This window comes from Phoxinus phoxinus (genome assembly GCF_949152265.1).
Source record: "Phoxinus phoxinus genome assembly, chromosome: 1".
Taxonomy (NCBI): Eukaryota; Metazoa; Chordata; class Actinopteri; order Cypriniformes; family Leuciscidae; genus Phoxinus; species Phoxinus phoxinus.
The window spans coordinates 27,065,487-27,081,101 of record NC_136876.1 but is presented as its reverse complement, the minus strand read 5'-3'; the positions used below and the strand labels follow the sequence as shown (position 1 = coordinate 27,081,101).

The 15,615-nt window shown below is 38.4% G+C and overlaps 2 protein-coding genes across 3 annotated transcripts in view; one reads left to right on the top strand and one right to left on the bottom strand.

The window, feature by feature from the left end:
* Positions 1-3,876, bottom strand: part of mybpc2a (myosin binding protein Ca) — a 37,503-nt gene extending 33,627 nt beyond the window's left edge. Inside the window, exons 1-3 of the mRNA XM_079630040.1 lie at positions 3,514-3,876; positions 2,999-3,093; positions 815-928 (exon numbers count right to left, since the gene is read on the bottom strand). The gene's annotated coding sequence lies outside the window, so the exon portion shown is untranslated. The remainder of the gene's footprint in view (positions 1-814; positions 929-2,998; positions 3,094-3,513) is intronic.
* Positions 3,877-4,232: 356 nt separating this feature from the next.
* Positions 4,233-8,390, top strand: emc10 (ER membrane protein complex subunit 10). 2 transcript variants are annotated; one of them, XM_079630058.1, is made up of 8 exons: positions 4,233-4,359; positions 4,509-4,575; positions 4,657-4,769; positions 4,892-5,005; positions 6,182-6,366; positions 6,778-6,871; positions 7,414-7,516; positions 8,083-8,390. In XM_079630058.1, exons 1-7 carry the CDS (start codon positions 4,264-4,266, stop codon positions 7,498-7,500), a joined length of 756 nt encoding a protein of 251 aa, XP_079486184.1. In that variant the 5' UTR covers positions 4,233-4,263; the 3' UTR covers positions 7,501-7,516; positions 8,083-8,390. The 2 variants fall into 2 exon arrangements, with proteins under 2 accessions (XP_079486184.1, XP_079486183.1); XM_079630057.1 differs by lacking the exon at positions 7,414-7,516.
* Positions 8,391-15,615: the final 7,225 nt, after the last annotated feature.

Sequence of the window (15,615 nt, the reverse complement as noted above, 5' to 3'; positions counted from 1 at the left end):
ATTAAGGTGTACGACGCTGAACGCAACGGTCACAAGATGTCCTGTGTACGGTCTCTACACAAAAACAGCAAAACAACAGAGATCAGAGTTTAGTCACGTCCCTGGTGTGAATGCTTGAAGTGTACCGTTCAATGACGCTCTATTAAGCTTGACACACCAATAAACGCTCTTTTGAACTTTAATTTGGGGGAGAGAAGACTGGGCAGAGACTGTGCTATTTATAGAAAGTGCAACCTGAGAGGCAGGTGTCGAGAAGAAAAATGACACAATATTACGAAGGAGAGGATCGAGATTCACGTACAACCACAAGCACAAGACATATGCAGCAGAAAAGAAAGTGATATATTGAAGACAACAGCCAGGAAACAAGATACTTCATGCTTCACAGAGTGCTAATTTAATTTATTTGATTCAATTAAACGTAATATGGACTTGGTAAAGAAAATATAAATCATATGTCACAATATACCAACTCTCATCATGAAATGTAAGCAGAAAATGTTATACTGCTTTGTAATAAAATGTCACCCCACGCGTTTAATGCCACATAGATGCCTTCACGGTGAGGAGATGGCTAATTATAGTTCTGCAGGAGTGTGGGGCTTCACTATTGTCTGAGGGCGTGATGACAGACAGCAATGACTAGATGGAAGAGATATATATTCATTTCAAAGAAGGAATGTCTTGGAAATCACATGGCAAGGGTGCATGGAAAACCCAAGCCCTTCTGCTGGAACAGTCCATTAATCATACAGGCTCTCTTAGAGATGTGTTCAGTTATGGAAATGCCAATACGCCATGCTGTATCACTTACCTCAGTGTCATCTGATTAATGTAATCGAAAGGGCGTGCGTCTGTTTGTTTTTTCTCATGCCTTGGATCTTAATGGCAGTCCGTGGGTCCCGTACTGAGTGGCGCACATGGTACACTATTGATTGTGGGGAAAGAGTGTAAGATAATCAGTAACTTTGATTTACAGAACAATAGGCACAGAACAGTACAGAACAAAATGAGGTTGTGGAACACAACAACTGTGTGCTACTGTAATTGACTGTAATCGATCTAAGCTAAATTTGATTAACCTGTGGCCCTGATGGCCCATTCTGCTGTCGATGCGGTTATTATCTTATAGGCTCACTACAATGACAGATATTGAGGAAAAGGAATAAGTTCTCAGGTGGTTGGGAAACATTGCAATATTTGCGTGCATGTCTGTAACAGCTTAAACAGGGAAACATTTGATTGCATTATATGTCAGACCCAAGGACAACATCACAAATGATTACATTATACAGCAGGGTGTTTCTTAAATGGCCACTTCTGGCCCAGTGGACTTTTAAAAAATAAACTCTTTAAACATTTCCCACACTGTGACTACTTTATTAAATGTGTCATTTTCCGCACTGCGACTGGTTTATTATATTTATCATGAATATGCATCACTGAAGACTTCTTGTCATTTTTTTTCCCCCTGAAAGTTATGAACATTTTCACCACTCTGTGATTCACTCTGTGATTACTAACGCATCTCAAATTATGTAATGTGTTTAGCATTGGGTGGAGAAAATGACATTTTTTGGACTAAAATAGACAGACTTCTTTTTCTTGCTAACGTTGTTTTAGATACTTTCAGAGTTAGAATTGCATAAATACACACAATAAAATGTTTCACAATTTCTGCATGTTATTCCCTGCAATTTTCTTTGTTTTCTTCAAGCATTATTTATAACATTCCTATCCCAAACATGCACACAATGTTGCCTGTAGGTTAACTTTTGGTGCCACATTGTTGGTTGTGATTGAATGCCATCATTACAGAGGGCCAGTTATAATTCTGTAAAAACAAAAACAAAAAACATATGATGCATATATTAAACCATTTTCACACAATGCAAATGTATTTTTACTCTTTGTTAAGATTATTATAGTAATTATTTTTGCCTATTTAAGATGGATTTTCATAGTTTAAGCCAATCTGGGTCTGGTACAAGTGTAAGAAAATAAAATAAACGAAAAAAAAAAAACATTGAAGGGGGAAAAGGGCGTGGTAAAACATTTTAATGGGAAAAAGTTTAAATCGGTAAAATAAAAATCAAAGCTTTGGACATTAGGTGCCTCTGCTATTGAAGAAACTGCATAGGCCTTAAGCAAAATTGACAGGCGTTTCAACATCTAAATATTGAAAATAAGGTCCTAGAATAAAATATTATAATAATAATAATGGTAACACGTTACAGTAAGGTTTCATTAGTTGACATTAGTTACAGTAACTACTTAAGCTAATATGAACTAAGAATGAACAATACTTACAGTCAAGTCACCTACATTTATATAGCGCTTTTTACAATGCAGATTGTTTCAAAGCAGCTTTACAGTGACGATAGGAAATTAATGGAACGGAGATTGTTTTGGCTGTACAGCAGATCTAGAAGAATTTATTCATCTTTGTTAATGTTAACTTCAACATTTACTAATACATTCTTAAAATCAAACGTTTTTTGTTAACATTAGTTAATGCACCGTGAACTTACATTAACAAACCATGAATCACTGTATTTTTATTAATTTAACATTAACAAAGATTATGCTAATAAATATGGTAAATGTATTGCTCAATGTTAGTTCATGTTAATTAATACATTAACTAATGTTAACAAATTAGACCATATTGTAAAGTGTTACTATAATAATACTATGATTGAAAGCAGTTGTTTGAGGTGAATATAAAGATCTTGTTATCAATCAATTTAGCATGTTACTTGTCTTGAGCCATGTTAAAACTTGTTTTGTAGAGGGAACATTTTCCTGTTACTAAACTACTCTCTAGTGTCCAACTCCTGTCATTACATTTTCTCTACTTCCTGTGACAACAACAGGTATAATGAAGTTAACCACAAACTTGTATCACAGAAAGAAATCTGTAGCCTGTACACTGGCGCACACATTTACTGAACGTTAAGAGCTATGTCTTTCAATCATGGGTTTTTGTTCAGTTTACCCGTTAATGTCTTTTGGAAATCCGTCTTGGTCTCACAGTGAACCCTGTTGGTTGCAGACTCAATGTGATTAGTCTATCATACAGCGACATCTTTCCTAAAACACACAACAACAAAAACACTCGATTTGCAGAAAACTGGACCACTGAGTATGGATTAAACGTGGGCGGAAATCTCTGTAATGAAATGAATTACAAAAATAAGCTGAAGATTGCGAACAGCGACTCCTATTGATTCAGTGATTCGTGTTGCACAAAATGCAGGTGTAATTCAATTACGTAAACAGAGGGGGCAGTACATCGTTTATTTTCTGGTCACTATAATGGCATTAAAATGAACCAGCTTTTGTGAACAAGTTTAAATTAATAGCATCCGTGAACATATTTTTTAATTTTGGTGGTAGAAAATGTTGACTTCTGTCCCCCCCCCCCCAAAAAAAAAACTCTACCAAAAAGGTTAATTTAAAGCTATTAAATTAATTCAATTCCGTTTAAAATGAGAATCTGATAAAACGCACAAAAGACTGAGTCCCGCTGTATTACTCAGGCTGCACTGCAGTGTCTATTCACAGGCGCGATCCCACTACTGATCGGCACGGGGGCTTTGACCTGCTCCGTCTCCGACCTGGGCCGGTTCACCCCTCCTTAGACGACCTGGTAGTCCCGGGCTCCCCCAGGAGCACCATATCGATACCGAACTTAGTGCGGACACCCGATCGGCATAGTCCACAGCAGCCCAGAACCCCTGAGCTCAAGCGGTCCGCCAGCCTCAGCCTCCCAGTAGCTTGGATTACAGGCGCACGCCACTGCGCCCGGCGAAGGAACTGCCGAATCTAGCAATACTTCAACGTGACTGCGCTCCAGTGTGCAGCGCGCCCTCTAGAGGCTGCTAGAAAACTGCTTCCTAATGGCGAACGGAAACATAGCAAAAGTCTCAGTTTTATGCTTTTGGAGCCTAAGACCGAGATACATGAGGATAAAAAAAAACTCTGTAGACTTTTAATGTGGTATCCAGTTGTAGATTGTGCTTTAAAAATAAATACCACATTAATATATTATGAAATGTATATAACACATTGTATTGTATATTATGAAATATTATGAAATGTATATTCATCAATATATATATATATATATATATATATTGATGAATATACATTTCATAAGTGAATGGAGGAGGAGTATCTTTAATGTTTTTACGACTTTTGATTTGAAACGCCGTGTTTCCGTTACACAGGGAGGAAGTCTCTCTCAAGACTTGCGACAAAATGGCCACGATAAGAGTCTTTTCGCTTATTTTGTCCGTCCTGTCAATTATTACGCTGTTATGGACACAATCTGGCGAATGCAATAATGGTCGAAGGGTAAGTTTAATATGTCTGTTAAACATCATTCTCGTCATGTGTATTGTGTGCGGATTTACTGATTTCTTGCATGTGGAGTTTGTTAGCATGTTAGGCTGCTGTCTGATGTGTCTGTATGCGGAGTGAATGTAAATGGTTTTGTTTGACAGTTAGGAGATGCAGTAGACACCGATTTCAGCGGATTCTCTGTGCCACTAGAGCACTCATTTGAAATAGGTAAGTAATAAGGTAGATAATAGTTAGCATGTCTATTAATGTGTCTCTTTGTAGTGTCCTGACAGCTGGTGTTTGTTTCAGATGATGTTCCCAGATTTCGCCTTCGTGGTGCCCTACAGTTCAGGGGTGGAAGGGAAAACGGTGTGTATCTCGCACAAAACCAGCTCTCTGAGAAAGACAGGAATACAATGAAGGTGAGAACCTGCTTTTTTTTTTTTTAGGAAAGCAAAGATATTTGTCTTAAAGGATGAAATGTCGTAACCGTGTCTGCTGTCTCTCTGGTCTAAAATTGTATTTCTCTGCCTGTGTCCTTCAGGATGTGGCAGCAGTTGATGGTCTGTACAGGATCCGGGTGCCTAGAGTCTCTCTACAGGTGGACCGGCAGACAGAGAAACAGTCTGAAGGTTACATTACAGCGTTCGTTAGAGCTGTAAGTCAACCTCCTGCAAATATCAACATTAGATATATTAGAATTTTAGCCTACACGTTTAAAAGTTTCTTTATTTAAAGAAGTTAATTTATAATATTCGTTAAACTGATTAAAGTTGATTATAATGTTACAAAAAACAAATCTGTGTCAAATAAATGCTGTTCGTGTGTACTTATTACTCCTCAAAGAATCCTGAAAGAAAGTATTATGGTTTCTACAAAAATATCAAGGACAGCTGTTTTCAACATTGATCATAATAATAAATGTTTCTTGAGCACCAAATCAGCATATTAGAATGATTTCTGAAGGATCATGTGAAGACCGAAGATTCAGCTTTGCCATCCCAGGAATAAATGTTAGTTATATTAAATAAAAATAGAAAAAAAAGTTATTTTTAATTTGTACTATTTCACAGCGTATATTATGTGAGGGATAATGTAGAGCGAGGCGGTTGTTATAGCGAATACAACCCCGGCAGGCTGGTCTTGAATCAGCTTGAAGGGGTTGTATTCGCTATAACAACCGCCTCGCTCTACATTATCCTCCTTATAAGATGGCTACCTACCTAATTTGACACAAAATATTGATTTAAAAAGGAGTTTATTGATTTAAAAACTTACATTTAAAAATTGTATTGCTTCCGCTAAAGAACACTGTGTCCATGCCATGGCAATGCTCTGTTTTTCATGGCAACGGGGTCGGTGTGTTATGCTTATAGTCCAGGCGTTTTAGAAAAAAAGGGTGAACAAATTGTAACAGAATCTAACTCAACTGATTTTGTATCCTCCATATGTCCTGAGTAAGGGAAAAAAAGCCCCTGAAGAATCCCATTAGGGGAAAGGTCAGAAAAAGACCCAAATATATCCTATTCATACGCCTATTAATTATTTTTCTCACATGAATATGGTACAAATTTTAACCTTTAGATATCACCATGAAAATTACTGAGTTGATTACTTGTATCAAGACAAACCAAAAATTTATTACAAGTTTTTTTTTAATTGTTTGTTAACATGGACAAACGGTGCATAATCTAGCCTAATTACAGATGAGCTAATTTGCATAAATACCACAACAGATCTAAACATTTAGACTTATATTAAAAAATAAACTTTTATTAAAAAATATTTTTTATAGATATTTTAGCTATAAATCTTGTCTCTTTCTTTTTTGCAGTGCTCGTTAGTGGAGTCGCACCTCAGCGACGTCATCACCCTTCACACTGATGTCAGCGGAAATGTCATCGGCATTTCCATAGTGACAATCCCCGGTTCATGTCGTGGAATAGAGGTGGAGGATGAGGTTGACCTGGAAGTTTTTAACACTACAATAAGTGTTGTGGCACCTGTCACTGCACCTGTGTGAGTACTCGCACACACACTTATGCTTTTACACTCAGACTGCTATTTCTGTTACTATACTACACCATTGATTCTCAACATTATTGACTCTAAAGCACCCTTCTTTTCCAAGACAATATTTAAATGCCCTCCTGTCTAAGCAGATATGTATCTCTGGTAAATCTGTATTAATACAAATAAATGATCTCAAAAATATGATGGCAGTTTAATGTTATACACTGAAATAATTGTAAGACATGTTGGGCCCCTCTTGGAAGTCTGCAGGCCTCATAGTGGATTGAGATCCACTGGTCTACACATTTACTTTATTATTTTGAAGAGTATACAATCAGTGCACCCATAAATTGCATTGTCTGCTTATGTTATTATCAGCTCCTTTGGAAATGAGTTTGTCTTGTGCCTCTTATTTAGACCCGAAACCGCACCCTACATTGAGAGGATGGATCAGGAAATGGAAAAGAAAGGCAAAAACCCACAAGAGCAGAAATCCTTCTTTGCCAAATATGTGAGTATTTATATTTAATTCTGTATGATGAGACTGAAGACTCATTACTGGTTTGAGTTGTGCCAGTTTTTACTTGACTTTACTGTTAAAGTTTAGTTCACTTAAGTAATTGTGTTTGCATTTTGACTAATTATTAATGTGACAATTTTTCCCAACTATCTAGGTAGTAAAAATGTGGTACCTTATGCACTATCATCACATTTATATTTTCTTATCTTTTATTTCACCTCCTTTTGTGGAAAACTCCTTTCTAAATGGCCTCTATTCCTGCTAATAGTCTCTTTAGAATTATTTTGTGTATGAGTGGACTGCAATGCCCAAGATGACCGTTATTGTATTTTTTGGGTGTATTTTATTTTTTTATCATATCATGACTGAAGTTGCTGGTCTGTTCTGTCCCTTCCTAAATACAGCTTCCAGTATTAATGTCCCTCTTTGTAACCGACTTCTAAGCTCTCCTGCAGCGTGTGTCGTGGTTGGCTGTTCTGCATTCACAATGCTGTGTCTGTGTTGACTTTGTGCTGGTCTGTGCTGTGTTCCAGTGGTATTTGATTCTGGGAGGTGCAGTGTTCCTCATGGCCACCAGTTCAGCACAGGCCCCACCAGGGGGCGCCAGAGAGCAGAGCTGATTTCCATTCATTTCAAGTACTGAAACTCATTTAAGCCTATTTGGTTACTCTGTCGCTCCCGCTGCATTTCTCATTGTGTGTGTATAGGGGTCTGAACAAGCACCCACATGCACACAAACTCAAATCCTCTGATTCTTCCTTTGTTTCAGCTTGGTGTTCAGTTGTTTGATGTGCTTTTTTTCGTGTACGTTTCTTGCTGGGTCATGACCAAATCAGTGTTTTGATCAAATAGTGTCTTTTGGCCAGTAATATTAGCAGGTGACGATAGTCTCAAGCTCAGAGATGTTCATGACCCACTCTGCTTGCTTCACTCTTTCCTGTTCTTTCAGTCTCATTTCTCCCTCACAGTGGAAAGTCATTTGTAAGAAGCAGTAAGTGGTGGAGGTTGGACAAAAAGAGAATAAGGAAGGATGAAACTGAAAATGATTTGCTTGGGAAACCTTGCCAATTAATCCAAAAATCCTGTAATTTCCCTGCACCTAGTCATTGACTCCGGAGAGGAACCGTCATGTTGCATTTCAAACCGCTAACAAATATGTTGAAAACCTTCTTGTGTGTTTTTCTTTTCTCTTTCATCACCAGTGGATGTACATTGTCCCTCTTGTTCTTTTCCTGATGATGTCTGGAGCTCAGGATCAGTCTGGAGGCGGAGGCGGAGCCGGGGGAGGGGCGGGCAATGGAGGAGGACGATGATCCCCGTGGCAGCAACAACTCCTGTGTTGTACATAATATTTTAAAGCAGATTTTGAGTTCACTGACACGCATCATGACACGTACACATTTACAAACAAAGGATTGTTCTGGAGAAATAAAAATTGAAAAGCTTAACTTATAACTGCATTCTTGGATTGTTTTTACTACTGATTTAATAAAATAATTTGATGACCATTCGAAGTTGTCAGCATGGTTGTTTACAAGAAGTACTGCCATTCAAATTTATAATACAAGCACTTTGAAAACTAAAGCTGCGGTCACTAGACTTTGAGCATGCTAAATTGCTTCGGACACGGCAACAGTCGCAAAATGACATCCCATTCTGTGTTTAAAAAAAAGAGATAAAATATGCAATCTACTCCACTTAACTGCAATCCTGCAGATTTAAAGTTTGCGTCTTTTTACTGCAGCTAAAAAAATCACGATATGGTGTATCATTTTCTGTAAGTCACACGTCTTTACGTGAAATTAATTCGCAGGGCAGAGAGTTTACTGGTAAAAAGTGAAGTGCGTTATGGGTTACAATGAATTTACAGATGTATATTACAGCTTCTTTAGATATTTTTAAAGAAATTTATACTTTTATTCAGCAAAGACACATTACATTTAAATTAAAAAGACATTTATAATATTGCAAGAGATTTCTTTTTTTAATAAAAGCTGTTCTTTTGAACTTCATATTTATCCATCAGAGGTATTCCTCTGTTTTCAACATTGATAATAAGAAATGTTTCTTGGGCACCAAATCATCATATTAGAATGATTTCTGATGGATCATGTGACACTGAAGACTGGAGTAATGATGCTGAACATTTAAAAATTAAAATAGAAAACAGGTATTTAAAAAATATATATTTAACATTATTCCTGCTTGTACTGTATGTGTATTCAAATAAATGTAGCAATGGCAAGCATAAGAAACTTCTTGAGCTGAAAAAATCAACCGAACTTTTACTTTTGAACTATAATGTTGGTGACATGAAAGGGACTTTTTTCCCCAGTTATATTCAGAAAAAGGCAGCTCATGGCAACAGTTGGTTGAGATTACTCATCAAAGCTTGACTTTCAACAGACATGGCTCTCCTCTGAGATTTTATCCATCTCTCATTGCTATTTCATAAGACGTTGCCAATCGTGCAGCTATTAGTGTGTTTGCTGTAAACAGAAGTGAACTTGGGGATAGAATGTTCTAGATCGACTCCCGTATGTGCTCATGTCCCCTTGCTGTGGCTATCTTTGTCAGCTGTCAATCATTCTCAGCTTGTGGGCCTGTTTGTCTTGGGTCCGTTCATGTATAACTTTCGCAGTGTGTGGTAAATCTGGATCTTACGAGGCTCAGCGCAGACAATACTCTATCGAGTTCCTCTAAACCCTTGACCACACCACCCACCCATGTTCTCTGAAAGATTTTGTAGTCCCATGGAGCAGGACAAGTCAATAACCTTAATCAATCACTGTCTGTCTCTTTGTGTCCAGGCCAAAGTCATGGTTAAACATGGATAAGCAAGCAGAACAGAGCTTGAAGGAATTTCAAAGTCATTTGCAAGTAAAGGCATCTGCTTATATGCCAAGGTCTGACACCTTTGAGCTTACTGGCCTCTGTAAACAGCCCTGGTGGGCTAAAATGTACCAGCTCAAACAACCAAGCAGGAGACCTTCATTTGTTTTCCCGGCTTTAGCCGTTAAACTAATGAGAAGTAAAACATTGTACATCTGGCATTGTACATTAAACAAATCTCAAGCGTTTAGCCCTCTCTAAATGTTTGGTATTAGGTAACTTGTGAATTTCTCTACAAATAGATCATTCAGTGAAGAACTATCATCACAGCCCTGATGAATGTGTGGATACCAAGAAGCACATGGTTGAAACTGAGACAGAACAGTGGTGTGTGTGGCGTCATAAGGGCATTTCTCTCTGGCTCACTCTTTCGCTCTCCGCCTGCAACTGTATTTGTCTGAACACACAGTGAAAGACACAAAACGCCCAAATAAGAGAATGACAAACACAATTTGACATGCTAGTTTTCGTCAGTTAGTATTGCATTTAGGTCACAAAACATTTGCAAGTTCAGACTGAAATGTTGTTGTTTATTCAGGCAATAAACATTTTGTTCATTTTTTTCCTCGGGAGAAATGTACCATGGTATGCGACTTGCTCAACTTTTGCTAATATAAAGTCGGATTCTGAAATCAACCCCACTTCAAATATGTCCACAAGAACTGCATGGCATATGAGAATAGACCACATAAATATGGCAGGAAAAGGAAAAAGAAACCTCTGTTTAGAAGAGGCCTCTGTCAGTGGACAGTCATAAATCTCACATCCTGTCACTGTCTGATCAGCTGTCGCCATGACTACCCGTTATTCAGAGCGCCAGGGATGCCACTGTGATTTTAAAGTATTCTGAGCTTGTGTTTACTGCAAAGGCTTAGTGAGGTCTCACGGTTTTGATTTTGCTCTATTGACACATTGACATGGTTATATATATATATTACTATATTCATACTTAATATTGCATTTGTGCTACTGTTTTTATTAGTTCTGCTTTTATTGTTGTTGATTTATCTGTTCTGCTTAAACCACAAGTGTGTGTGTGTGTGTGTGTGTGTGTGTGTGTGTGTGTGTGTGTGTGTGTGTGTGTGTGTGTGTGTGTGTGTGTGTGTGTGTGTGTGTGTGTGTGTGTGTGTGTGTAATTGTCACGTCTATTCAGTTGTGTTTGTTTTTAGTTTCGGTTTCATGGACTTTTAGTTTGTTTTTATTCATCACGATTTCATCACAATTTCCCGCCATTAATCAGTTTCCATGAACACCAATCTTCACAGCTGTTTGTCATTTAGTTCATCACCATATGTATTTAAGTTCCTCTTCTTCAGTCTGTATTTGTTGTTGATATTTATGTTTGCATTTGTTTAACGCACACCCTCTGTAGTCCCGCTAGCGGGACGCCTACGTTTACTTCACTATATTACAATTAAATCCTAATCTAATCATGACAAACTATATATCGTTGGAAAGGTCTAAGAGTCCTAAATAGATATTTTAGCACTGTTTTTTGATACAAAATATGTAGGAACAGTAATAGATAAATTTATGACAAGAGTGCGCCTCAAAAAATCTACATCATAACAGGAGTTCGGACCTTTGTCACAAAAAGTAGACGCACTCACTTTTAACAATTGAAACTTTGGTTTTCATGCTAAAAGTTCATAATAAAACATATAATCTAGTATTTGTCAATAAAAAATTATAAAATAATATTATCCTCTAAAAAGTATAACATATATATTATCCTCTAAAATATAATATTTTTTTTCCGCCTTTTTTTAATACATCACATATTTTAGTAGTTGACATAAATTAGGTATCATTTGAAAGCTTACGAACTCAGAATTCATCCTGTGAAAACCGTTTTGAAATTGGACGTTGCGTTACCATAGAAACGGTACTCTAAATTATTGTATCTGGCTCCTCCCCTTTTGGGCATCGTCATCATGTTTCATAATTTATGATCAAAACCTTTTCTAATCTTGACAAAACACATACTATTGTCAGTAAGGTCTGAGTCTCAAGGTTCCATATTTTGTGACAGAAGTGATATTTGGACAGAAATGTATTAATTTGTTAGAGCAGAATGCATACAATTAAATTCAATGGAAAGTATGTCACCCGGTGGCTTTTTTTGGTATTACGCCTAAACAAAATCTCATGGGAACTAAAATTTTTGTGATATGAACTTCAAATTTGGAACACATCTTGGTTAGATATATGGCTTTGATTTTATAGTAATTTTATAGTAAAAAATATTTTGTAAAATATATATTGTATATAAAAGAAAAAATATTAAAGCTGCAGTCCGGCACTTTTTTGGGTTTAAAAATATCAAAAAATAAATTTTTGAAAAAAAACGTAACCAGACAGTGTTCAAAACGATCTGCTTGCCTTACCTCGATTCAAAACGGTAAGCTTGTAATAATGATTTTAATTCTAGTGGTACTGGTGGATTTCCGCGGGAATTTCGAGCATGTCTTTGCGTCATTACGTCACTTCTGTACACATAGAGAAGGAGTCCCCGGCTAGTCGGCTATTATAGCGTGTGTGGATGATGGTGGAGTTTTAGCTTAGCACTTGGTATGGCGGATCCCGAAAGTTTAAAGCGACAATCACCAGTGACAACTGGAGATTCACCAGTTGTAAAACCCAAAGACTTCGGACTTCAGAAAAAATATATTTTTCACGTTTTGACGTGATATAAGCAATCGTTTGATTTAATCAGCATGCTATAGCCTACTGCAATGCTTCCCCCCACCCCCCGAATTTGGTCAGAACAAAAGTGAATGTTACTTACTTGTTCAGATGACATTTACCGATGAAAATTCTAATGTTGACACTTTCAAAAAGTATACTCCGAGATTGCTGATGACAGTACAGTATCCACAGCGACGCGGCAGCGACAGGTTCTCCTCAATACATTGTGTTCATCCGCGCTGTTTCATGCCGATTTACTACCCACGCACAGTTAATAATTCCGCGAATAACTGCAATTGCAGATTTCGAACAGAGATGGCGACAAAGAGGAAAAACGACGGACTGCAGCTTTAAGTAATGTATATTTGATTTACTGTACATTTAATCTTCTTTTCATACTTAAATTTTTTGAAGTGCTTTCACTTCAGCAATAATCTGCTGAGTGTTTTCTTTAAAACAAGACCAAACTTAGGTCTATATTCCAAAGCATTCTTGAATTACAACCAGAATAGTGCATTTTAATGTCCATTCTCAAAAAGGGGGGTGACAGTTAAAGAGTTAAGGACACTTGTATTGGAACCTGTGGAATCGTCTTCTTCTTGTGACAGATCGACCGACCCAAAAGATGGATTATGCAGATACGTTTTTTCTGTGATTTCCCAGGAGGGTGTTGATTTTTTTCCGTTTTGGTTGAAAACTTGTCGTCTTACCAGCCACTTCAACGACAAGACCCTGAAGTCTTTGTTCTGGATCTGGGCTAACTACCACTATACCATAGACCCCTCAGACACCTCTGGAATAAACTGGAGGGATGTCATCATCTGATTTCTGGAGAGTGTCTACCCCCTGTCCAGAACACATCTGGACCCAGAGCCTGTTTCACAACCCGTGGCTACGGAGGAATCGTGAGCCCCCTTAGACAGAGATACCACCCGCTGCGACGCGTCAGCCAGAGCCCGAAAAGTAGTGTGAGCCCGAGACATCTGTGGCTGAGGGTATACTGGTGGAAATGGAGACTGAGGACTGGCTGATGGAGTTCAGTGCGGAGGTATTGACTCCCACCTTATGCCACTCATGTTCATGTTCCTCATCGCTGTTCTTAGACCGCACTATTGACTGTTTGGATGGATTGTTTATTTGTTCAGAACCTTCATCGCAGTTTCTAGATAGCACCATACATTATTTGGACTGTGGTTTATTTGTATGCTCTAAACTTTCATTGCTGTTTCTAGACAGCACAGTGGATTATATACTACCTTCGATCTCATCGAGTCTCCATCTGCTCAGCCAGTCCTCCAGCCCCACCTCTGCTGGAAGTTTGCAGCCCTTCGCCATCTGTAATTCAAAGCTGTGACGTCAAGCCTCAGGTCGAGCACCCATCAGCATCTGAGCGAGTAGATTCTATGGGTCCACCCTCGGCCTTTCGACTCCACTGGGTTCCCTCGTCCCATCAGCTCCCTCTTGGTCAGTCATAACTCCACCTCTGCCACGGACTTGCGGATCTTCCAATTCGCTCCGTTTCTCGACCCCTACAGCTGCAGCGGGCTCCTCCTTCCCTTCAGGTATGCCTCAGTCCTCGAGTAATCTGGCTCCACCTCAGACGATAGTTGCCTATGCCTCCTGTGCCAGTGATGTCGCTCTGCTCCATCGGCTCTCCTTCTGCGCCCTGTGATCCATCGGCCTTCAGTCTTTACCCAGTTGACGTCGTTAGCCTCTACTCCACCTTGGCTCCTCCCTCGACATCGCCGTGGGCTGTTGTCTATAGGCTCTGGGTCTGTGCCATCGGACGTCCATTGCTGTCGGGGTCTCATTGCCGTCCTTCCATCACCATCCCTTCACCTCCTCGTCCGCCTCCACGCCACGAGGTTGAGTCTTCCAGGAGGGGGCGTTCTGTCATGCTTATTCAGTTGCGTTTGTTCTTAGTTTCGTTTTCGTGGACTTTGAGTTTGTTTTGATTCATCATGTGTTCCTTTTGTTTGAATTTCCCGCCACTAATCAGTTTCCATGGATCTTCACCGCTGTTTGTCATTTTAAGTTCCTCACCTCCACTTTGTTGGTCTGTTTGCGTTTAATGCACAACCATAATGCAAACTAGAGTTTACTATAATAATAATAATAAAAGACTTTTCGTATTGGAAACTGGAATCTTTATCTTTTGAGTTACTTCTGATTTATGCAGAACAGACAAACATTGAGCTGGTTAACCATTCGTCCCCTTGGAATTATAAGGTTCTATCTGACATTTTTGTCAAAATTGAGTTATTCACATATTCTTATTCTGTGACAACTTATTTACATTATGTGATGTTGTTTTTTAAGGTTTGTACATTTTGGAACTTTTTATTTAGAAAATAAAAAGGTTCTTTCTACACAGTTGAATGGAATGCAAAAACTTTAAAGCTCAATATCTCAAAACCAGTCAGAATGCAGATAGAACCTTATAATTCCAAGGGGACGCATTGTCATTCCACTGATGCTATTTCGGTGGGAGGTATGGTTTGGGTGTCTCTTAAAGAGTCTTATACATTCACCTACCCACACAATGTGTGTTTTAGCTAAACATAGCTTACAGTTGCCACCTATTAAAATTCCACTGACTAACTTGCAGGTCTTCAAAGTGGAAGGGAAGCTGTTTCTCATTACCATGTTAAAGAGAACCGAGGTGCTAAGAGTGAAAAGAATGAGAGGAGGTACACACCTGTCTCCTTTATCAGGAATGAAGATGGGATACTTACATAATCAACAGTCTTTCAAGCATTTAAGTTGGAGATGAAGAAATGTCTCATTACAAAGCGATAATGTGCTGTAATGTGGTTCAGTGGATCAACCTTATTAGTACATATTTGTTTTTACGATCCTTTTGTTCCATTAAGGTTATTATAATTTTTGGAGGCCTTATTTGAGGTGTGACAAGTTCTGCAGCCAAGTGTCGGCAATATTAGTAAATCATTTATTTCAATCAGCATTGCTTCGAGGTGGTTTAGAAGATTAGTCTAAATCTTCAGCTTATGACATTCTCCAGGTCTATTTGCAAGTCCAAAATCTCAGTATTGGCAAAGTTGCTGTGGATACATAACATTTCTCACAACACAAAAAGGTGAGCCGAAAAATGTTCGGGTTGCGTGTGAAGATGTCCTTCAGACGTGTCAGTAATG

Coding starts and splice junctions, on each gene's coding strand:
- emc10 (XM_079630057.1), top strand. CDS start 4,264: ATGGCCACGATAAGAGTCTTTTCGCTTATTTTGTCCGTCCTGTCAATT. Junction 4,360..4,508: donor AATGCAATAATGGTCGAAGG/GTAAGTTTAATA, acceptor TTTGTTTGACAG/TTAGGAGATGCAGTAGACAC. Junction 4,770..4,891: donor AAGACAGGAATACAATGAAG/GTGAGAACCTGC, acceptor TGTGTCCTTCAG/GATGTGGCAGCAGTTGATGG.